We start from the raw sequence: 24576 nt of genomic DNA, 5'->3' as shown, positions 1-24576 counted from the left end.
CAAATTTAAAAAAAAATAAAAATAAAAGATTTTCGAACCTTTTGTTTTCGGTCCTTTTGATTCGAACTTTTGACCTATAACCTCTAGAACCCACAGCGTCAGAAACCATCTTAGATGGAGCCTGGCGATGTAGACCTAGAACCCAGAGAAGAATGAGTGCGATTCATTTAAGGGTTCTGCCCTCATCTGTTCAGGGAACGACATCAACAAGTTGATTTCCTTCCACTCGCAGTGCATTGTGGTTTATGTAGTCATGCCCTCTCGGCCTAGACGCAGCACCTGCCCTCACCCCGCCACCCCCTCCCCTCTCCCCCCCACCCACCCCCGACTCTGAAAAGGCTTAGCTGATTATTCCAGGAAGGGGACAGCTGGCGACTGATCTGCTTTAAACAGCCTCCACCAGGGGAGGGGGCTTAGGTCCATCTGAATACGATAGCCAGGAAGTGCCCCCTGGGCAGCTGGACCGTCCGCGACCTGCCTCCTCTCTCGCCCCCAACCCTCTTAAGAATAGAGAGGGGGGCAGCAGGAGGGATGGGAATCCGGGCCAAAGGGGGGGCGAAGGGCAGCAGGACAGAGGGGACCTGTGGGGGTAAAGAGTTGGTGAAGGAGTAAGGGGCCAGCGAAAAAGCACGAACAAAGGGGTAAGAAAATGGGGATGGAGGGTGAGAACGATGGGACAATAAAAGAGGGAAGGGGAGAAACGCGGCAGTCCAGATGGAATAGGAGAAGGGGGTGCAGCTGGTAAAGGGGGGCAGGGGAACGAATGCCAGGGAATCAGAAAGCAGGGCAGGGAGGAGGCACACGGTGCAAGGGGCAGTCAGTGCAACATATGGGGGGCAAGGGGGCATCACACGTTGGCGTGGAGGTTACAGAGATAGGGGGTCCCGTGTCCCAAACTTGCTGATTCTGCGGCTGAAGACAGGATGGGGTGCAAAGCTTGGGGGCGAGAGGCGGGGTAGGGTGAAGAGGGAGGAGACTCTTAAACAGAACAAGTGAAGGGCTGAGAGAGAGAGAGTTCGGGCACAAAGAGAGGGGCAGAATCGACCCCACAGAGAAGGGGCGGGAGGGGGGGGGCAGGAGATGCCCCTGGAAGGCACGCTAAAGAGTTTACAGCACAGAGCTCACACAGCTGTGGGAAGCAACAGGGGGTCGCTACAGCCAAGGGTCCGGGGGCGGGGAGCACCGCAGCTTGGAGCAGTCTGTGGCCCGGGGCAGTCTACACCCCGCAGCTTGGAGCAGTCTGTGGCCCGGGGCAGTCTACACCCCCGCAGCTTGGAGCAGTCTGTGGCCCGGGGCAGTCTACACCCCGCAGCTTGGAGCAGTCTGTGGCCCGGGTCAATCTACACCCCGCAGCTCGGAGCAGTCTGTGGCCCGGGGCTCCCCTCAGCTCCCTGTCCTCCTCTCCCGCCAGGAGCAGGCAGCAGTCTGTCCCCTCCCGCCAGGAGCAGGCAGCAGCAGTCTGTCCCCTCCCGCCAGGAGCAGGCAGCAGCACTCTGTCCCCTCCCGCCAGGAGCAGGCAGCAGCCAGCCCCCTCCCGCCAGGAGCAGCCAGCAGCCTGTCCCCTCTCGCCAAGAGCAGGCAGCAGCCCGCACTCTTCAGCCTGGAGCAGCGCGTGCAGCGGACTTGTTAGGTGAGTACTGGCTTCGTGGCGCTTGCTACTGGGTGGAGTGGGGGCAGGCGGGGGACTATAAGTCAACTCTCAAAGGCTGGGGGCTCTAACTTTAAAATGTGACAGAGGTTTGGTGCATAATGGGCAAGAGACCGTCCCCTCCCTTCCGAGGGAAACACTCTGCCTCCCATTAGGGCGAGCAGTGTATTGGACAGCAGTCTTAGGACAACCTGTCTCATGCCTCCTGGTGTGCACCTCCTGCACACCTTCACCTGTCCCTGCCTCCTGGTGTGCACCTCATGCTCCCCTTCACCTGTCCATGCTTCCTGGCGTGCACCTCATGCTCCCCTTCACCTGTTCATGCTTCCTGGTGTGCACCTCATGTTCCCCATCGCCTGTCCCTGCCTCCTGGTGTGCACCACATGTTCCCCTTCTCCTGTCCCTGCCTCCTGGTGTGCACCTCATGCTCCACCTCACCTGTTCCTGCTTCCTTCTGTGCACCTAATGTTCCACCTCACCTGTTCCTGCTTCCTGGGGGGCAATGCATGTTCCCCTTCACCTGTCCATGCTTCCTGGTGTGCACCTCATATCCCCTTTCACCTGTACCTGCCTCCTGGTGTGCACCTCATGCTCCCCTTCACCTGTCCATGCTTCCTGATGTGCACCTCATGTTCCACATCACCTGTCACTGCCTCCTGGTGTGCACCTCATGTTCCCCTTCACCTGTCCCTGCCTCCTGGTGTGCACCCAGGTTCCCCTTCACCTGTCCCTGCTTCCTGGTCTGCACCTCATGTACCCCTTCACCTGTCCATGCTCCCTGGCTTCCTGGTGTGCACCTCATGTTCCCCTTCACTTGTCCATGCTTCCTGGTCTGCACCTCATGTACCCCTTCACCTGTCCATGCTCCCTGGCTTCCTGGTGTGCACCCAGGTTCCCCTTCACCTGTCCCTGCTTCCTGGTCTGCACCTCATGTACCCCTTCACCTGTCCATGCTCCCTGGCTTCCTGGTGTGCACTTCATGTTCCCCTTCACCTGTTCATGCTTCCTGGGGGGCACTGCATGTTCCCCTTCACCTGTCCATGCTTCCTGGTGTGCACCTCATATCCCCTTTCACCTGTACCTGCCTCCTGGTGTGCACCTCATGCTCCCCTTCACCTGTCCATGCTTCCTGATGTGCACCTCATCTTCCACATCACCTGTCACTGCCTCCTGGTGTGCGCCTTATGTTCCCCTTCACATGTCCCTGCCTCCTGGTGTGCACCTCACGTTCCCCTTCACCTGTCCCTGTCTCCAGGGGTGCACCTCATGATCCCCTTCACCTGTCCATGCTTCCTGGCGTGCACCTCATGTTCCCCTTCACCTGTCATTGCCTCCTAGTGTGCACCTCACATTCCCCTTCACCTGTCCCTGCCTCCTGGTGTGCACCTCATGCTGCCCTTCACCTGTCCCTGCCTCCTGATGTGCACCAGATTCACCCCTTCACCTGTCCCTGCCTCCTGGTGTGCACCTCATGTTCCCCTTCACCTGTCCCTGCCTCCTGGTGTGCACCTCACGTTCCACTTCACCTGTCCATGCCTATTGGTGTGCATCTCATGTTCCCCTTCACCTGTCCATGCTTCCTGTTGTGCACCTCAAGTTTTGCTTCTCCTGGCACTGCTTCCTGGTGTGCACCTCATGTTCCATTTCACCTGTCCTTGCCTCCTGGTGCGCACCTCATGTTTCACTTATCCTGACACTTCCTCGTGGTGTGCACCTCATGATCCCCTCCACCTGTCCTTGCCTCCTGGTGTGCACCTCATGATCCCGTTCCCCTTCAGCTGTCCCTGTTTCCTGGTGTGCACCTCATGCTCCCCTTCACCTGTCCCTACCTCCTTGTGTGCACCTTGTGCTCCCCTTCACTTGCCCCTGCCTCCTGGTGTGTACCTCACATTCCCCTTCACCTGTCCCTACCTCCTTGTGTGCACCTCATGTTCCCCTTCACCTGTCCCTGCCTCCTTTTGGGCACCTCATGATCCCCTCCAACAGTCCCTGCCTCCTGGTGTGCACCTCATGTTCCCCTTCACCTGTCCATGCTTCCTTCTGTGCACCTCATTTTCCCCTTCACCTGTCCCGGCTTCCTGGTGTGCACCTCATGTTCCCCTTCACCTGTCCCTGCTTCCTGGTATGCATCTCATGTTCCCCTTCACCTGTCCCTGCTTCCTGGTGTGCACCTCATGTTCCCCATCACCTGTCCCTGCTTCCTTCTGTGCACCTCATGTTCCCCTTCACCTGTCCCTTCTTCCTGGTGGGCACCTCATCTTCTCCTTCACCTGTCCCTGCCTCCTGGTATGCACCTCATCTTCCCCTTCACATGTCCCTGCCTCCTGGTGTGCACCTCATCTTCCCCTTCACCTGTCCCTGCCTCCTGGTGTGCACCCCATGTTCCCCTTCACTTGTCCCTGCCTTCTGGTGGGCACCTCATGTTCCCCATCACCTGTCCCTGCCTCCTGGTGTGCACCTCATGTTCCCCTTCACCTGTCCCTGCCTCCTGGTGGGCACCCCATGTTCCCCTTCACCTGTCCATGCTCCCTGGTGGGCACCTCATGTTCCCCTTCACCTGTCCATGCTTCCTTCTGTGCACCTCATGTTCCCCTTCACCTGTCCGTGCTTCCTTCTGTGCACCTCATGTTCCCCTTCACCTGTCCATGCTTCCTTCTGTGCAGCTGGTGTGTACCTCATGTTCCCCTTCACCTGTCCATGCCTTCTGGTGTGCACCTCATGTTCCCCTTCACCTGTCCCTGCCTCCTGGTCTGCACCTCAAGTTCCCCTTCACCTGTCCCTGCCTCCTGGTGTGCACCTCATGTTCCCCCCACCTGTCCCTGCCTCCTGGTGTGAACCTCATGTTCCCCTTCACCTATCCCTGCATCCTGGTGTGCACCCCAGGTTCCCCTTCCCATGTCTGCCTCCTGGGGTGCACCTTATGTTCACCTTCACCTGTCCCTGCGTCCTGGTGTGCACCTCATATTCCCCTTCACCTGTCCATTCTTCCTGGTGTGCACCTCATGTTCCCTTTCACTTGTCCATGCTTCCTGGTGTGCACCTCATGTTCCCCTTCACCTGTCCATGCTTCCTGGCGTGCACCTCATGTTCCCCTTCACCTGTCACTGCCTCCTGGTGTGCACCTCATGTCCCCCTTCACCTGGACCTGCCTCCTGGTGTGCACCTCATGCTCCCCTTCACCTGTCCATGCTTCCTGGCGTGCACCTCATGTTCCCCTTCACCTGTCACTGCCTCCTGGTGTGCACCTCATGTTCCCCTTCACCTGTCCCTGCCTCCTGGTGTGCACCCCAGGTTCCCCTTCACCTGTCCCTGCCTCCTGGGGTGCACCTCATGTTCCCCTTTACCTGTCCCTGCTTCCTGGAGTGCACCTCATGTACCCCTTCGCCTGTCCATGCTTCCTGGCTTCCTGGGGGCACCTTATGTTCCCCTTCACCTGTCCCTGCCTCCTGGTGTGCACCTCATGTTCCCCTTCACCTGTCCATGCTTCCTTATGTGCACCTCATGTTCCCCTTCACCTGTTCATGCTTCCTGGGGGGGGGGGGGCACGTCATGTTCCCATTCACCTGTCCCTGTGTCCTGGTGTGCACCTCATATCCCCCTTCACCTGTCCATGCTTCCTGGTGTGCACCTCATGTTCCCCTTCACTTGTCCATGCTTCCTGGTGTGCACCTCATGTTCCCCTTCACCTGTCCATGCCTCCTGGTGTGCACCTCATGTTCCCCTTCACATGTTCATGCTTCCTGGGGGGCACTGCATGTTCCCCTTCACCTGTCCATGCTTCCTGGTGTGCAATTCATGCTCCCCTTCACCTGTCCATGCTTCCTGGTGTGCACCTCATGTCCCCCTTCACCTGTACCTGGCTCCTGGTGAGAACTTCATGATCCCCTTCACCTGTCCATGCTTCCTGGTGTGCACCTCATGTTTCCCTTCACCTGTCATTGCCTCCTGGTGTGCCCCTCACATCCCCCTTCACCTGTCCCTGCCTCGTGGTGTGCACCTCATGCTCCCCTTCACCTGTCCCTGCCTCCTGGTGTGCCCCTCACATCCCCCTTCACCTGTCCCTGCCTCCTGGTGTGCACCTCATGCTCCCCTTCACCTGTCCCTGCCTCCTGATGTGCACCTCATTCACCCCTTCACCTGTCCCTGCCTCCTGATGTGCACCTCATGTTCCCCTTCACCTGTCCCTGCCTCCTGGTGTGCACCTCACGTTCCACTTCACCTGTTCATGCCTCCTGGTGTGCACCTCATGTTCCCCTTCACCTGCCCATGCTTCCTGGTGGGCACATCACGTTTAGCTTCTCCTGGCACTGCTTCATGGTGTGCACCTCATGTTCCCTTTCACCTGTCCTTGCCTCCTGGTGTGCACCTCATTTTCCCCTTCACCTGTCCCTGCCTCCTGGTGCGCACCTCATGTTTCGCTTATCCTGGCACTGCCTCCTGGTGTGCACCTCATGATCCCCTTCACCTGTCCTTGGCTCCTGGTGTGCACCTCATGTTCCCGTTCCCCTTCACCTGTCCCTTTTTCCTGGTGTGCACCTCGTGCTCCCCTTCACCTGTCCCTGCTTCCTGGTGTGCACCTCGTGCTCCCCTTCACCTGCCCCTGCCTCCTGGTGTGCACCTCATGCTCCCGTTCACCTATTATTGCTTCCTTCTATGCACCTCATGTTCTCCTTCACATGTCCCGGCCTCCTGGTGTGCACCTCATGTTCCCCTTCAGCTGTCCCGGCTTCCTGTTGTGCACCTCATGTTCCCGTCCACCTGTCCATGCTTCCTGGTGTGCACCTCATGTACCCGTACACCTGTCCATATTTCCTGGTGGGCACCTCATGTTCCCCTTCACCTGTCCATACTTCCTGGTGTGCACCTCATGTATCCCTTCACCTGGCACTGCTTCCTGGTGTGCACCTCATGTTCCCCTTCACCTGTCACTGCCTCCTGGTGTGCCCCCCATGATCCCCTTCACCTGTCCATGCTTCCTGGTGTGCACCTCATGCTCCCCTTCACCTGCCATGCTTCCTGGTGTGCACCTCACATTCCCCATCACCTTTCATTGCCTCCTGGTGTGAAGCCCATGTTCCCATTCGCCTGTTCCTGCTTCCTGGTGTGCACCTCACATTCCCCTTCACCTGTCACTGCCTCCAGGTGTGCACCCCATGTTCCCATTCACCTGTTCCTGCTTCCTGGTGTGCACCTCACATTCCCCTTCACCTGTCCATGCCTTCAGGTGTGCACCTCACATTCCCCTTCACCTATAATTGACTCCTGGTGTCCACCTCATGTTCCTCTTCACCTAATACCTTTCCTTTAACCTGTCACCTCCTCCAGGTGAGCGCCTCATCTTTCCCTTCCACTGTCACCTCCTCCAGGTGAGCGCCTCATCTTTCCCTTCCACTGTCACCTCCTCCAGGTGAGCGCCTCATCTTTCCCTTCCACTGTCACCTCCTCCAGGTGAGCGCCTCATCTTTCCCTTCCACTGTCACCTCCTTCAGGTGAGCGCCTCATGGTTCCCTTCCACTGTCACCTCCTCCAGGTGAGCGCCTCATGGTTTCCTTCCACTGTCACCTCCACCAGGTGAGCGCCTCATGGTTTCCTTCCACTGTCACCTCCTCCAGGTGAGCGCCTCATCTTTCCCTTCCACTGTCACCTCCTTCAGGTGAGCGCCTCATGGTTCCCTTCCACTGTCACCTCCTCCAGGTGAGCGCCTCATGGTTTCCTTCCACTGTCACCTCCTCCAGGTGAGCGCCTCATCTTTCACTGTCCACTGTCACCTCCTCCAGGTGAGCGCCTCATCTTTCCCTTCCACTGTCACCTCCTCCAGGTGAGCGCCTCATCTTTCCCTTCCACTGTCACCTCCTTCAGGTGAGCGCCTCATGGTTCCCTTCCACTGTCACCTCCTCCAGGTGAGCGCCTCATGGTTTCCTTCCACTGTCACCTCCTCCAGGTGAGCGCCTCATCTTTCCCTTCCACTGTCACCTCCTTCAGGTGAGCGCCTCATGGTTCCCTTCCACTGTCACCTCCTCCAGGTGAGCGCCTCATGGTTTCCTTCCACTGTCACCTCCTCCAGGTGAGCGCCTCATGGTTTCCTTCCACTGTCACCTGAGCGCCTCATCTTTCACTGTCCACTGTCACCTCCTCCAGGTGAGCGCCTCATGGTTTCCTTCCACTGTCACCTGAGCGCCTCATCTTTCACTGTCCACTGTCACCTCCTCCAGGTGAACGCCTCATGGTTTCCTTCCACTGTCACCTCCTCCAGGTGAGCGCCTCATCTTTCCCTTCCACTGTCACCTCCTCCAGGTGAGCGCCTCATCTTTCCCTTCCACTGTCACCTCCTCCAGGTGAGCACCTCATCTTTCCCTTCCACTGTCACCTCCTCCAGGTGAGCGCCTCATGGTTTCCTTCCACTGTCACCTCCTCCAGGTGAGCGCCTCATCTTTCCCTTCCACTGTCACCTCCTCCAGGTGAGCGCCTCATCGTTTCCTTCCACTGTCACCTCCTCCAGGTGAGCACCTCATGGTTCCCTTCCACTGTCACCTCCTCCAGGTGAGCGCCTCATGGTTCCCTTCCACTGTCACCTCCTCCAGGTGAGCGCCTCATGGTTTCCTTCCACTGTCACCTCCTCCAGGTGAGCGCCTCATCTTTCACTGTCCACTGTCACCTCCTCCAGGTGAGCGCCTCATGGTTTCCTTCCACTGTCACCTCCTCCAGGTGAGCACCTCATGGTTCCCTTCCACTGTCACCTCCTCCAGATGAGCACCTCATGGTTCCCTTCCACTGTCACCTCCTCCAGGTGAGCGCCTCATCTTTCACTGTCCACTGTCACCTCCTCCAGGTGAGCGCCTCATCTTTCCCTTCCACTGTCACCTCCTCCAGGTGAGCGCCTCATGGTTTCCTTCCACTGTCACCTCCTCCAGGGGAGCGCCTCATCTTTCACTGTCCACTGTCACCTCCTCCAGGTGAGCGCCTCATCTTTCCCTTCCACTGTCACCTCCTCCAGGTGAGCGCCTCATCTTTCCCTTCCACTGTCACCTCCTCCAGGTGAGCGCCTCATGGTTTCCTTCCACTGTCACCTCCTCCAGGTGAGCGCCTCATCTTTCCCTTCCACTGTCACCTCCTCCAGATGAGGTGAGCGCCTCATCGTTTCCTTCCACTGTCACCTCCTCCAGGTGAGCGCCTCATGGTTTCCTTCCACTGTCACCTCCTCCAGGTGAGCGCCTCATCTTTCACTGTCCACTGTCACCTCCTCCAGGTGAGCGCCTCATCTTTCCCTTCCACTGTCACCTCCTCCAGGTGAGCGCCTCATGGTTTCCTTCCAATGTCACCTCCTCCAGGTGAGCGCCTCATCTTTCACTGTCCACTGTCACCTCCTCCAGGTGAGCGCCTCATCTTTCCCTTCCACTGTCACCTCCTCCAGATGAGCACCTCATGGTTCCCTTCCACTGTCACCTCCTCCAGGTGAGCGCCTCATCTTTCACTGTCCACTGTCACCTCCTCCAGGTGAGCGCCTCATCTTTCCCTTCCACTGTCACCTCCTCCAGGTGAGCGCCTCATGGTTTCCTTCCAATGTCACCTCCTCCAGGTGAGCGCCTCATCTTTCACTGTCCACTGTCACCTCCTCCAGGTGAGCGCCTCATCTTTCCCTTCCACTGTCACCTCCTCCAGATGAGCACCTCATGGTTCCCTTCCACTGTCACCTCCTCCAGGTGAGCGCCTCATCTTTCACTGTCCACTGTCACCTCCTCCAGGTGAGCGCCTCATCTTTCCCTTCCACTGTCACCTCCTCCAGGTGAGCGCCTCATGGTTTCCTTCCACTGTCACCTCCTCCAGGTGAGCGCCTCATCTTTCACTGTCCACTGTCACCTCCTCCAGGTGAGCGCCTCATCTTTCCCTTCCACTGTCACCTCCTCCAGGTGAGCGCCTCATGGTTTCCTTCCACTGTCACCTCCTCCAGGTGAGCGCCTCATCTTTCACTGTCCACTGTCACCTCCTCCAGGTGAGCGCCTCATCTTTCCCTTCCACTGTCACCTCCTCCAGGTGAGCGCCTCATGGTTTCCTTCCACTGTCACATCCTCCAGGTGAGCGCCTCATCTTTCCCTTCCACTGTCACCTCCTCCAGGTGAGCGCCTCATCTTTCCCTTCCACTGTCACATCCTCCAGGTGAGCGCCTCATGGTTTCCTTCCACTGTCACCTCCTCCAGGTGAGCGCCTCATCTTTCCCTTCCACTTTCACCTCCTCCAGGTGAGCGCCTCATGGTTTCCTTCCACTGTCACCTCCTCCAGGTGAGCGCCTCATCTTTCCCTTCGACTGTCACCTCCTCCAGGTGAGCAACTAGAACCAAATGATTCATTAACACTTCACTCCCAATTCCAAGCCCATCTACCTCACCTGCAGGCCACGGAATGGGCACATTTCACTAACGTCTCGCTACTCAGCGGTTTAAGGGACCACAGTGCCATACTTTAGTAGGATTTGAGAGATCCTGCATGAATGGTGTTTCCAGAGTTTAAGAATCCACTGTGTGCATTAATGACTACCCAGAAGTTATAGATATGCTGCCCCTGTCTCTTTATATCACCCCTGTCTCTTTCTATCACCTCTACAAATATGCTGCCTCAGTCTCTCCCTATCAAAGTGCCTGCACCTGTGCTGCCTTTGTCTCTCCCTATCACAGTGCCTGCACCTCTGTCTCTCACTATCACTATGCCTGCACACAGGCTGCCTCTGTCTCTCCCTATCACTATGCCTGCACACAGGCTGCCTCTGTCTCTCCCTATCACAGTGCCTGTACCTGTGCTGCCTCTGCCTCTCCCTATCACAGTGCCTGCACACAAGCTGCCTCTGTCTCTCCCTATCACAGTGCCTGCACCTGTGCTGCCTCTGTCTCTCCCTAGCACAGTGCCTGCGCACAGGCTGCCTCTGTCTCTCCCTATCACAGTGCCTGCACCTGTGCTGCCTCTGTCTCTCCTTATCACAGTGCCTGCACCTGTGCTGCCTCTGTCTCTCCAGTGCCTGCGCACAGGCTGCCTCTGTCTCTCCCTATCACAGTGCCTGCACCTGTGCTGCCTCTGTCTCTCCTTATCACAGTGCCTGCACCTGTGCTGCCTCTGTCTCTCCAGTGCCTGCGCAAAGGCTGCCTCTGTCTCTCCCTATCACAGTGCCTGCACCTGTGCTGCCTCTGTCTCTCCAGTGCCTGCGCACAGGCTGCCTCTGTCTCTCCCTATCACAGTGCCTGCACCTGTGCTGCCTCTGTCTCTCCCTAACACGGTGCCTGTACCTATGCTGCCTCTCCCTATCACAGTGCCTGTACCTAGGTTGCCTCTCCCTATCACAGTGCCTGTACACAGGCTGCCCCTGTCTCTCCCTATCACAGTGCCTGAACCTGTGCTGCCCCGTCTCTCCCTATCACAGTGCCTGCACACAAGCTTCCCCTGTCTCTCCCTATCACAGTGTCTGCACCTGTGCTGCCCCTGTCTCTCCCTATCACAGTACCTGCACCTGTGCTGCCTCTGTCTCTCCCTATCACAGTACCTGCACCTGTGCTGCCTCTGTCTCTCCCTATCACAGTGCCTGCGCACAGGCTGCCTCTGTCTCTCCCTATCACTATGCCTGCACCTGTGCTGCCTCTGTCTCTCCTTATCACAGTGCCTGCACCTGTGCTGCCTCTGTCTCTCCCTGTCACAGTACCTGCACACAGACTGCCTCTGTCTCTCCCTATCACAGTGCCTGCACACAGGCTGCCTCTGTCTCTCCCTATCACAGTGCCTGCACATGTGCTGCCTCTGTCTCTCCCTATCACTGCGCCTGTGCCTGTGCTGCCTCTGTCTCTCCCTATCACAGCGCCTGCACACAGCCTGCCTCTGCCTCTCCCTATCACAGTGCCTGCACATGTGCTGCCTCTGTCTCTCCCTATCACAGCGCCTGTGCCTGTGCTGCCTCTGTTTCTCCCTATCACAGTGCCTGCACCTGTGCTACCTCTGTCTCTCCCCATCACAGTGCCTGTACCTATGCCGCCTCTGTATCACCCTATCACAGTGCCTGTATCTAGGCTGCCTCTGCCTCTCCCTATCACAGTGCCTGCACCTTTGCTGCCTCTGTCTCTCTTATCACAGCGCCTGCACACAGCCTGCCTCTGCCTCTCCCTATCACAGTGCCTGCACCTGTGCTGGCTGTCTCTCCCTTTCACAGTGCCTGATCTTGTGCTGCCTCTGCCTCTTTCTCTATGCCTGCACATGTGCTGCCTCTACCTCTTTCTCTATGCCCGTACCTCCACACATACACTCTTATCGATCTTTCTGTACCTACATACCCAAAACACCCGCAGGCATGCCCTGCCTGGATCAACATCCAACACACACACTAGCCATCATACGCAAGCCAACACACTATTTCCTCCCCCCATTCCCCCACATGGCTCAGCACAAACCTACTGACCTGAAAGCAAGTTCCTTAACACTGATATAATCCATCCCTACATGGCCCAAACCTCACCACATCCCCTTGCCCCCTGCCACCAGCGGGTGGTCACGTGTTGCCCCCACGCAATATCCCAACTTCCCCAAAGTGCTAAAGAGACTTGTTCAACCATGGAATCCTGGCCTTCCATCACATCCGCGCCTTCAATCCTCATCCCGTTCCTCCACACTGCATTATCCTGGTCCCACATCTGGATGCCGTGCTTAAGTGTAATGGACGCACTCTCCGCACTCTCTTCCATTCTGCGCACATCTGGGAGACCTCTCGCCACAGTCTCCACCGTTGTCTACTAACTCTTCTGTACTCATCCCCACCCCTACCTGGATCCACGCTCTCTACAACCCTCCTTCACATCCAACAGTTCTATAATCACCCCACAACCATCACCCCAACAACACAACCCGCCAACCTTCCCCCACCTGCCTCCCATCATCGAAGGGTCTAGAGTCAACTCGCAGCCATCCGTGCCTTTGGTCACCTGTCCACCGCTTTTCACCACATCTGTTCTATCTGTCCTTACTCTGCTCTCACACCTGTGAGGGACCACCCTTTCCACGAATCTCCACATCCAACAGCTCTCCAATCACTCAATCCCGACTAGTCTGCATTGCATCCAGCCATGTCAAGCCATCAAGCAGGTCTACTGCAAATCTCTGTCATCCTAAACTGCACTGAGTCAACTTATCCCCGACCATGTCTGGCCTTCCAACCCATCTGCAGCACCATGTTGGGTCTGGACTTCCGACCCATCAGCAGCACCATGTTGGTCAGGCCTTCTAACCCATCGGCAGCACCATGTTGGGTCTGGCCTTCCGACCCATCAGCAGCACCATGTTGGGTCTGGCCTTCCAACCCATCGGCAGCACCATTTTGGGTCTAGCCTTCCGACCCATCGGCAGCACCATGTTGGGTCTGGCCTTCCGACCCATCGGCAGCACAATGTTGGGTCTGGACTTCCGACCCAACGGCAGCACCATGTTGGGTCAGGCCTTCTAACCCATCGGCAGCACCATGTTGGGTCTGGCCTTCCAACCCATCTGCAGCACCATGTTGGGTCTGGCCTTCCGACCCATCAGCAGCACCATGTTGGTCAGGCCTTCTAACCCATCGGCAGCACAATGTTGGGTCTGGCCTTCCAACCCATCTGCAGCACCATGTTGGGTCAGGCCTTCCGACCCATCAGCAGCACCATGTTGGGTCTGGCCTTCCGACCCATTGGCAGCACAATGTTGGGTCTGGACTTCCGACCCAACGGCAGCACCATGTTGGGTCAGGCCTTCTAACCCATCGGCAGCACCATGTTGGGTCTGGCCTTCCGACCCATCAGCAGCACCATGTTGGGTCTGGCCTTCCAACCCATCGGCAGCACCATTTTGGGTCTAGCCTTCCGACCCATCGGCAGCACCATGTTGGGTCTGGCCTTCCGACCCATCGGCAGCACAATGTTGGGTCTGGACTTCCGACCCAACGGCAGCACCATGTTGGGTCAGGCCTTCTAACCCATCGGCAGCACCATGTTGGGTCTGGCCTTCCAACCCATCTGCAGCACCATGTTGGGTCTGGCCTTCCGACCCATCAGCAGCACCATGTTGGTCAGGCCTTCTAACCCATCGGCAGCACAATGTTGGGTCTGGCCTTCCAACCCATCTGCAGCACCATGTTGGGTCAGGCCTTCCGACCCATCAGCAGCACCATGTTGGGTCTGGCCTTCCGACCCATTGGCAGCACAATGTTGGGTCTGGACTTCCGACCCAACGGCAGCACCATGTTGGGTCAGGCCTTCTAACCCATCGGCAGCACCATGTTGGGTCTGGCCTTCCGACCCATCAGCAGCACCATGTTGGGTCTGGCCTTCCAACCCATCGGCAGCACCATTTTGGGTCTAGCCTTCCGACCCATCGGCAGCACCATGTTGGGTCTGGCCTTCCGACCCATCGGCAGCACAATGTTGGGTCTGGACTTCCGACCCAACGGCAGCACCATGTTGGGTCAGGCCTTCTAACCCATCGGCAGCACCATGTTGGGTCTGGCCTTCCAACCCATCGGCAGCACCATTTTGGGTCTAGCCTTCCGACCCATCGGCAGCACCATGTTGGGTCTGGCCTTCCGACCCATCGGCAGCACCATGTTGGGTCTGGCCTTCGGACCCATCAGCAGTACCAAGTTGAGTCTGGCCTTCCGACGCATCGGCAGCACCATGTTGGGTCTGGCATTCCAACCCATCGGCAGCACCATGTTGGGTCTGGCCTTCCGACCCATCAGCAGTACCATGTTGAGTCTGGCCTTCCGACGCATTGGCAGCACCATGTTGGGTCTGGCATTCCAACCCATCGGCAGCACCATGTTGGATTTGGCCATCCAACCCATCGGCAGCACCATGTTGGTCGGGCCTTCCGACCCATCGGCAGCACCATGTTGGGTCTGGCCTTCGGACCCATCAGCAGTACCAAGTTGAGTCTGGCCTTCCGACGCATCGGCAGCACCATGTTGGGTCTGGCATTCCAACCCATCGGCAGCACCATGTTGGGTCTGGCTTTCCGACCCATCAGCAGTACCATGTTGAGTCTGGCCTTCCGACGCATCGGCAGCACCATGTTGGGTCTGGCATTCCAACCCATCGGCAGCACCATGTTGGATTTGGCCATCCAACCCATCGGCAGCACCATGTTGGTCGGGCCTTCCAACCCATCGGCAGCACCATGTTGGGTCTGCCCAATTCCACCGATGTCCGAACGTCTACTGGGTCTACCGCCAACTCTCCGGCTTCTTGTGCTGAATTCTGTTGACCTGTCCATGCTCCACTCCAAGTGTCAGCCATCTTACACTACATCTACCCATGTCCCACCATCCAACCGTCCTGTGATTGCTCTCCACCACCGTGGGCCACATGCCACCAGTCCTTGGTTCCATTCTTCCGCTGGATCTGCTGATGGCATTCCATAGTGACAGAGGGTTGGATCACTCCATAATAGGACCATGGGAACCAAATGGGATTCTGCAAGTGGGAGGGTAATGGAGGCCTTCATTGACACTCAGGTGTATTGACTGGGTCATGGAAGTCCATGTTTTTACTCATCTCTTTTCTTCCACAGGGCGCCATCAGAAGACCCAAAACACGATTGATGGATAACTCATCCAGCCGCATCAATTCCCTCTCAGCACCGGCAATGCTGGTGTTGACGTCCACTGCCGAGGCCACGCGCGGCACAAACACACCCTGCCAGCAAGCCAGGCACTTTGGTGTATCTATGAGCATGGATAAGTCAAACCAAATGCCCTACCTGAGCCCAGCCTATTCTCTCATGTACCACCACCCAGACCGCCTGGGTGCCCCCGCTGCAAGCAGGGAGTACCCCCCGCACCTGCTCTCCTTGCACCGGCAGTTTGGGCACCCCAGCCTAGACTGCGGCAGCGTGGGGATGCTTGGCTACGGCGCCCTCCACCCATTCCCGCCCTTCCACCTTTCAGAGGACATGGAGTGCTTCCAGGCCGGATATCTATCGAGCAAGAGGGCAAAGATGCTGAGTGGGTCAGACCCCCCTCAGGTGCGGTACCTTGGTCTGGACAAAGGGCTGGAAGCCCAGCGCAACCCCATGTCTCGTGAGATGGCCAATGGGATAGAAACCCTCTCGCCGGGATCCAGCAAGTACAGGCGGTCCCCACCCTGCACGCAGGCTATGAGCAAGCACGGTAAGAGGATCTCTCAGGATCCAATCTCATGAGTAAACTGCATTGGGAGGAGCAAACCCCTCCACACTGGCACTGATGACGCAACGAGGGCAAGTGACAATAAACACGCACTCACTATTTTCTTTCAAAACATTCTTTATGTCTATTTTATTCCAAAAATTGTTTTTTAAAAGTTATAATCACATAATTCACTACAAAATGTACACAATTCTGTTCACATTCTGTTCCCCATCACTCATTCACATTCATACTCTCCTTGCAGCAGTATGTCTTGATTTTACACAAAATGACAGTCTAGCATCCGTCACTTTCCACAATTGTTAATTGACACAGTATTAGGTTTCCTTTCTTCAATATAGGTGACACAGTCTGTATATTAATATTCCAACTGATTTTTAAGTCGACACGTGTTTTGGGTGTCAAGGCAGGACAATACAGATAGTGTCCTTCTGTTGTTGCAACCTTCATCAGGACAAGAAACAAAGTCACTGGTATAAGTCAGAGGTTGACCATCACTTTTTTTGGTAAATCAGTCTCAGGTGTGTGTGCGTAGGTATATAGCTGACACTCTAGATTCTTTGCACGCCAAGTGTGCTGTGAGAGCTTGTCAAAAAGACTTTGGCGTCTTCACTCCATCGCGGGCGAGTTTAGAGTGCGAAGAATCTAGAGTGCCATCTATATACTTAGGCACACACACCTGAGACTGATTTACCAGAAACAGTGATGGTCAACCTCTGACTTATACCAGTGACTAAAAGGAACCTACACTACACCAGGAGAGACAACACTGTGGTTATATGCTCAATAAAGTGAGAGAAGTGAACCCGGAATAGATATGGGGCTGTGGTCCGAGTTAGAGATAGACCACAATAAACTGGTTAACTCTGAAAGTGGAGTTGGGATTTGTCCATTACATCTGTATCTCCCCTATGAATGAAATGTGGAGATGGTGTGGCTCACCCCAGTGTATGTGAAACAAGACACAATTGGTACTTCGTTTCTTGTCCTGACAAAGGTTGCAACAACAGAAGGACACTATCTGTGATGTCCTGCTATGACAACCGGAACACGTGTCGACTTAAAAATCTGTTGGAATATTAAATACAGACTGTGTCACCTATATTGAAGAAAGGGAACCTAATACTGTGTCAATTAACAATTGTGGAAAGTGACGGATGCTAGACTGTCATTTTGTGTAAAATCAAGACATACTGCTGCAAGGAGAGTATGAATGTGAATGAGTGATGGGGAACAAAATGTGAGCAGGATTTTCTTTGTAGTGAATTATGTGATTATAACTTTAAAACAATGTTGGGGAATAAAATAGACATAAAGAATGTTTTGAAAGAAAAAAGTGAGTGTTTATTGTCATCCTCTATCCACTGGTCCATTGTGTTATATATTCTTCTGTGTACTGCCTGAAGGACCAGGGATTCAATGCAGGTACCCCTTACTTTTTCAAGCAATGAAGCCAAGAGCAGCATGCCCGCAAACTGGCAATCACGCGGAAGTGTGATGGGAGCCCCCGCTTAGAATATGGCATTTCCCAGGCACTAGCCCTCGTGCTTCAATGTGGTTGAGAGCCTCTCTTAGGATGTATACACTTCCTCAGCACTCACCTGGTCATGTGACGTTCCCAGGATACAATTATACTATATAACAACCACCCCCAGACCCAGAATGACTGACCATCATTAGACAGTGTGGTTAAAAGCCCCTCTCAGGCTGCGCTATGTGCACTATATCACATTTCCCATCCCATGTAAGCATGCAGCAGTGTGATAGAGAGCCTCTCCTTAGAGATCTATGTGTGCTATATTAGGCTCCCCTATCACGCACGCAGCAGTGTGATAGCTTCTCCTAGGAGATGATATGTGTGCTATATTAGGATCCCCTATCACTCACACAGCAGTGTGATAGAGAGCCTATCCTGGGAGATGTATGTGTGCTATATTAGGCTCCCCTATCACTCATGCAGCAGTGTGATAGAGAGTCTCTCCTGGGATATGACATGTGTACTATATTATGCCCTCACTGGCACTCATGCAGCAGTGGGATAGAGAGCCTCTCCTAGGAGATGACGTGTGCTATATTATGCTCCCCTATAAGTCATGCAGCCGTGTGATAACCTCTCCTAGGAGATGTATGTGTGCTAAATTATGCTCCTCTGGCCCTCATGCAGCAGTGTGATAAAGAGCCTCTCCTGGGGGATGTATGTGTGCTATATTAGGCTCCCCTATCACTCATGCACAAGTGTGAAATAGAGCCTCTCCTAGGAGATGACATGTGTTCTTAATTATGTTCCCTTAGCACTCATGCAGCAGTGAGATAGAGATCCTCTCCTAGGAGATATGAGGGCTATATTAGGTTCCCCTATCACTCACACAGCAGTGTGACAGAGAGCCTCGCCTAGGAGATTACATGTGTGCTATATTATGCTCACCTGGCACTCATGCATGCGGTGCTCTGTTCTTGTCCCCTAGTCCTTGTTTTATGATGCACGGCCCCTGTCCCATAGTCTCTGTTTTTTTAGGCTCTGTCCTTGTCCCCTAGTATCTGGTTTTTGATGCTTTGTCTATGTTCCCTATTCTCCTCTAGTCTCTGGTTTTTGATGCTCTGTCCTTGTCCCCTAGTCTCCCCTAGTCTCTGGTTTGTGATGCTCTGTCCTTGTCCCATAGTATCTGGTTTGTGATGCTCTGTACATGATATGATATGATAGGTTGTTTATAACGCGCTTAATACCCAGAGGTTTCTAAGCGCGGACCCGGGGATCAAACCCGTGTTGCTCTGTGTCGTCTTGCTTCCAAGACAAGCACGTTGCCACTGAGCTATCCTCCCGATACATGTCTCCTAGTGCCTGGCCTGTGGTGCTCTGTACATGTCACCTAGTGCCTGGTTTGTGATGCTCTGTCCTTGTCCCCTAGTCCTTGGTTTGCGGTTCTCAGCCTTGTCCCCTGGTCCCTGCTTTGTGGTGCTCTGTTCTTGTCCCCTAGTGTCTGTTTTTGATGCTCTGCCCTGTCCCATAGTTTCTGGTTTTTGATACTCTGTCCTTGTCCCCTAGTCCCTGTTTTTGCATGCTCTGTCTATTTCACCTAGTGCCTGGTTAGTGATCTTGTGTTATTTGCCCCTAGTCTTTGGTTTGTGATGCTGTGTCCTTGTCCACTAATCCCTGGTTTTTTATGTTCTATCCTTGTCCCCTAGTCTCCACTAGTATCTGGTTTCTGGTGCAGTGTCATTGTCCCTTAGTCTTTGGTTTGTGGTGCTCTCTTCTTGTTCCCTAGTCTCTGGTGTGTGATGTTGTGTCCTTGTCCCCTAGTCCCTGGTTTGTGATACTCTGTCCTTGCCCCGTAGTCCCTGTTTTTCTGTGCTCTGTCAATGTCACCTAGTGCCCGGTTAGTGATGTTGTGTCCTTGTCCCTAGTTCCTGGTTTTTGGTGCTCTGTCCTTGCCCCAATCTATGGTTTTTGATGCTCTGTCCTTGTCCCTTAGTGTCTGGTTTGTGATGATGTGTCCTTGTCCCCTAGTCTCCCCTAGTCTCTGGTTTGTGATGCTCTGTCCTTGTCCTCTAGTCTCTGGTTTGTGATGCGGTGTCCTTGTCCCGTAGAATTTGATTTGTGATGTGCTGTCCATGTCCCTTGGTCCCTGGTTTGTGGCTCTCTGTCCATGTCACCTAGTCTCTGGTTTGTAATGTTCTGCCCTTGTCCCCTACTGCCTGGTTACTGATGCTCTGTCCTTGTTCCCCAGTCCTTGGTTTGTGGTGCACTGTCTGTGTCGCCTAGTCCCTGGTTTGTATCTCTCTTTCCATGTCACCTAGTCTCTGGTTTGTAATGCTATGCCCTTGTCCCTTAATGCCTGCTTACTGATACTCTGTCCGTGTCCCCTAGTCCCTGGTATATGGTCCTCTGACCATGTGCCTAGTCCCTGGTTTGTGATGCTCTGTCCATATACCCTAGTCCCTGGTTTGTGATGCTCTGTCCTTGTCCTCTAGTTCCTGGTTCGTGGTGTCTGTCCATGTCACCCAGTACCTAGTTAATGATGCACTGTCCTTGTCCCCTATTCCCTGGTTTGCGATGTTCTGTCCTTGTCCCCTGGTCCCTGGTTTGTGGTCATCTGTCCATGTCCCCTAGTCGCTCGTATATGGTGCTTTGTCCTTGTCCTCTAGTCCCTGGTTTGTGGTGTTCTGTCCGTATCCCGTAGTCCCTTGCCTAGTTTGTGATGATATCTTCTTATCCCCTAGTACGTGGTTTGTAATGCTCTGTCCTAGTACCCTAGTTCCTGGTTTGTGGTGGCTGTCCATATCACCTAGTGCCTGGTTAATGATGCACTATCCTTGTCCCCCAGTCCCTGGTTTTTGGTGCACTGTCCTTATCCCCTGGTCTGTGTTACTCTTTTCTTGTCCCCTAGTCTCTGGTCTGTGATGCTCTGTCCTGGTCCCCTAGTGCTGTGTCCTTGTACCCTAGTCCCTGGTTTTTGATGATATGTCCATTGTCACATAGTGCCTGGTTAGTGATGACCTGTCCTTGCCCCTAGTCCCTGGTTTGCAGTGCCCTGTCCTTTTCTCCTAGTACATGATTTTTTGTGTTTTGTCCATGTCAGCTAATGTCTGGTTGGTGATGTTGCTTCTTTATTCCCTAGTCCCTGCTTTACAGTGCTCTGTCCTTGTCCCCTGGTTCCAGGTGTGAAGTGCTCTGTGCTTGTCCCCAAGTCTCTGGTTTGTGGTGATCTGTCAATGTCCCCTAGACGCTTGTTTGTGATGCTCTTTCCTTGTCCCCTCATATCTGCTTTGTGATGCTGTGTACTTGTCACTTAGTACCTGGTTTTTGAAGCTTTATCCCTGTCCCCTAGTCTCCTCTAGTCCCTAGTTTTTAATGGTCTGCCACTGTCTCCTTGTCCATGGTTTTTGAGGCTTTGTCCTTGTCCCCTGCTCTCACCTAGTCTCTGGTTTGTGGTGCTCTGTCCTTGTCCCCGAGTCCCTGGTTTTTGATGCTCCGTTCTTGTTTCCTAGTTCAGGCTTGCTGGTGGTCTGTCCATGTTACCTAGTGCCTGCTTAGTGATGATCTGTCCTTGCTCCCTAGTCCCTGGTTTGTTGTGCTCTGTTCTTGTTTGCTAGTCTCTAGTTTGTGATGCTCTGCCCTTGTCCCATAGTCCGGGTTTGTGAGGTTCTGCCCAGGCACCCTACTCCCTTAGTGAAACTCTGTCCTTGTCCCTTAGTCCGTTGTTTGTGCTTTTACATGACACCTAATGCCTGATTAGTGATGTTGTGTCCTTGTCCCCTAGTACCTGGTTTGCGGTGTTCTGTCCTTGAACCCTAGTTCCTGGTTTGTGGTGCTCTGTCCTTATCCCCTAGTCACTGGTTTGTGGTGCTCTGTCCTTGTCCCCTAGTCTCTGGTTTGTGATGCCCTGTCCCTGTCCCATTATATCTGGTGGGTGATGCTGTGTACTTGTCCCCCTAGTCCCTGGTTTTTGATGTTTTGTGCATGCCCCTATTCTCCCCTATCTCTGGTGTGTGATGCTCTGTCAGTGTCCCCGCGTATCTGGTGTGTGATGCTGTGTACTTGTCCCCTAGTTTCTGGTGCTCTGTCCTTGTCCCCTAGTCTCTGGTTTGTGATGCTCTGTCCTTGTCCCATTGTATCTGGTGTGTGATGCTGTGGACTTGTCCCCGTGTGTGATGCTGTGTACTTGTCCCCTAGTCCCTGTTTTTTTATGCTTTGTCCATGTCTCCTATTCTCCGCTAGTCTCTGGTTTGTGATGCTCTGTCCTTGTCCCCTCGTATATGGTGAGTGATGCTGTGTACTTGTCCCCAGGTCCCTGGTTTTTGATGCTTTGTCCATGTCCCCTATTCACCACTAGTCTCTGGTGTGTGGTGCTCTGTCTTTGTCCCCTAGTCTCTGGTTTGTGATGTTCTGTCCTTGTCCCCTCGTATCTGGTGTGTAATGCTGTGTACTTATCCCCAGACCCTGGTTTTTTATGTGTTGTCCATGTCCCCTATTCTCCGCTAGTCTCTGGTTTGTGATGCTCTGTCCTCGACCCCTAGTCTCTGGTTTGTGACGCTCCCTCCTTGTCCCCTCGTATCTTCTGATGTGTGATGATGTGTACTTGTCCCCTAGTCCTTGGTGTTTGATGCTTTGTCCATGTCCCCTATTCTCCCATAGTCTCTGGTTTGTGGTGATCTGTCTTCGTCCCCTAGTCTCTGGTGTGTGATGCTCTGTCCTTGTCCCCTCGTATCTGGTGTGGGATGTTGTGTATGTGTCCCGTAGTCTCTGTTTTTTCATGCTTTGTGCATGTCCCCTATTCTCTGCTAGTCTCTGGTTTGTGATGCTCTGTCCTTGTCCCCTCGTATATGGTGTGTGATGCTGTGTACTTGTCCCCTAGTCTCTGGTTTTTTATGCTTTGTCCATGTCCCCTATTCTCCGCTAGTCTCTGGTTTGTGGTGCACTGTGTTTGTCCCCTAATCTCTGGTGTGTGAGTTTCTGTCCCTGTCACCTCGTATCTGGTGTGTGACGATGTGTACTTGTCTTCTAGTGCCGGGTTTTTGATGCTGTGTCCATGTCCCCTATTCTCCCCTAGTCTCTGGTTTGTGGTGCTCTGTCCTTGTCCCCTCGTATCTGGTGTGTGATGCTGTGTACTTGTCCCCTAGTCCCTGATTTTTTATGCTTTGTCCTTGCCCCTACTCTTCCCTTATCTCTGGTTTGTGATGGTCTGTCCTTGCCCCCTCGTATCTGGTGTGTGATGCTGTGTACTTGTCCCCTAGTCCCTGGTTTTTGATGCTTTGTCCATGTCCCCTATTCTCCACTAGTCTCTGGTTTGTGGTGCTCTGTCCTTGTCCCCTCGTATATGGTGTGTAATGCTGTCTACTTGTCCTCAAGTCCCTGCTTTTTGATGCTTTGTCCATGTCCCCTCTTCTCGGCTAGTCTCTGGTTTGTAGTGCCCTGTCGTTGTCCCCTAGTCTCTGGTTTGTGATGTTCTGTCTTTGTCCCCTCGTATCTGGTGTGTGATGCTGTGTACTTATCCTTTAGTTCCTGGTTTTTTATGCGTTGTCCATGTCCCCTATTCTCCGCTAGTCTCTGGTTTGTGATGCTCTGTCCTCGACCCCTAGTCTCTGGTTTGTGATGCTCTGTCCTTGTCCCCTCGTATCTTCTGGTGTGTGATGATGTGTACTTGTCCCCTAGTGCCTGGTTTTTGATGCTTTGTCCATGTCCCTTATTCTCCCCTAGTCTCTGGTTTGTGGTGATCTGTCCTCATGCCCTAGTGTATGGTTTGTGATACTCTGTCCTTGTCCCCTCGTATATTGGGTGTGATGATGTGTACTTGTCCCCTAGTCCCTGGTTGTTGATGCTTTCTGCATGCCCCCTATTCTCTGCTAGTCTCTGGTTTGTGATCCTCTGTCCTTGTTCCCTCGTATATGGTGGGTGATGATGTGTACTTGTCCCCTAGTCCCTGGTTTCTGATGCTTTGTCCATGTCCCCTATTCTCCGCTAGTCTCTGATTTGTGGTGCTCTGTCTTTGTCCCCTAGTGTCTGGTGTGTGATGTTCTGTCCTTGTCCCCTCGTATCTGGTGTGTGATGCTGTGTACTTGTCCCCTAGTCCCTGGTTCTTGATGCTTTTTTCTTATCCCCTATTCTCCCCTATTCTCTGGTTTGTGGTGATCTCTCCTCGTCCCCTAGTCTCTGGTTTGTGATGCTCTGTCCTTGTCCCCTCGTATTTGGTGTGTGATGATGTGTACTTGTCCTCTAGTCCCTGTTTTTTTATGCTGTGTCCATGTCCCCTATTCTCCCTTTGTCTCTGGTTTGTGATGCTCTGTCCTTGTCCCCATGTATCTGGTGTGTGATGCTGTGTACATGTCCCCAAGTCAATGGTTTTTGATGCTTTGTCCTTACCCCTACTCTTCCCTAGTCTCTGCTTTGTGATGGTCTGTTCTTGTCCCTCGTATCTGGTATGTGATGCTGCGTACTTATCCCCTAGTCCCTGTTTTTTGATGCTTTGTCCATGTCCCCTATTCTCCACTAGTCTCTGGTTTGTGATGCTCTGTCCTTGTCCCCTTGTATATGGTGTGTGATGCTGTAAACTTGTCCCCAAGTCCCTGGTTTTTGATCCTTTGTCCATGTCCCCTATTCTCCACTAGTCTCTGGTTTGTGGTGCCCTATATTTGTCCCCTAGTATCTGGATTGTGATGCTCTGGCCGTGTCCCCTCATATCTGGTGTATGATGCTGTGTACTTGTCCCCTAGTCCCTGGTTTTTGATGCTTTGTCCATGTCCCCTATTCTCCTCTAGTCTCTGGTTTGTGATACTCCGGCCGTGACCCCTATTCTTCCCTGGTCTCTGGTTGTGATGCTCTGTCCTTGTCCCTTCGTATCCTATGTGTGATATGATATGATATGATATGGCATTTATAACACGCCTATGCACAAGTATTTCAAGGCGCGAGGAGGCAAGGGAGGGGAAACAGAGGGAACACAGACAAAGATCCTACTAGGCCAGGTGTCATTCAGATCGTGCAAGTGCATGTGAAGGGGAAGGGGGGAAGTGCAAGGGGGAGGGGAGGGAACAGTGCAGTACATGGGATAAGACAATAAATAACAATAAGTAAAATTACAGCCAGCAGGTGGCAAGTGCAAGGGTAAGTGCAGACGTCAGGTGTCAAGTGCTGGTAGTGGGACTGTAGGGCTACTGAAACAGTCCCCAAGTGATGGGGTTGCCAGGAAGGCAGTGCAGGAGTGCGACTGGCAGGGGAGTGGACCTGGGCCCGAGATCAGAGGGTGGCCAGGTA

At 54.0% G+C, this 24576-nt stretch overlaps 1 protein-coding gene across 2 annotated transcripts in view; it reads left to right on the top strand.

Moving 5' to 3' along the window:
- Positions 1-381: 381 nt before the first annotated feature.
- Positions 382-24576, top strand: part of LOC138447874 (E3 ubiquitin-protein ligase Rnf220-like) — a 160977-nt gene continuing 136782 nt past the window's right edge. Inside the window, exons 1-2 of one of the 2 annotated variants that reach the window (XM_069604337.1) lie at positions 382-1630; positions 15212-15809. In XM_069604337.1, the coding sequence (XP_069460438.1) occupies positions 15242-15809 (568 nt within the window). In that variant the 5' untranslated portion in view covers positions 382-1630; positions 15212-15241. The remainder of the gene's footprint in view (positions 1631-15211; positions 15810-24576) is intronic. The other variant, XM_069604338.1, reaches the window with a different exon arrangement.

This window comes from Ambystoma mexicanum, chromosome 3q, assembly GCF_040938575.1.
Source record: "Ambystoma mexicanum isolate Mex_15411 chromosome 3q, UKY_AmexF1_1, whole genome shotgun sequence".
NCBI lineage: Eukaryota > Metazoa > Chordata > Amphibia > Caudata > Ambystomatidae > Ambystoma > Ambystoma mexicanum.
The sequence above is the reverse complement of the archived record's forward strand: the minus strand, read 5'-3'. Positions and strand labels throughout refer to the sequence as shown.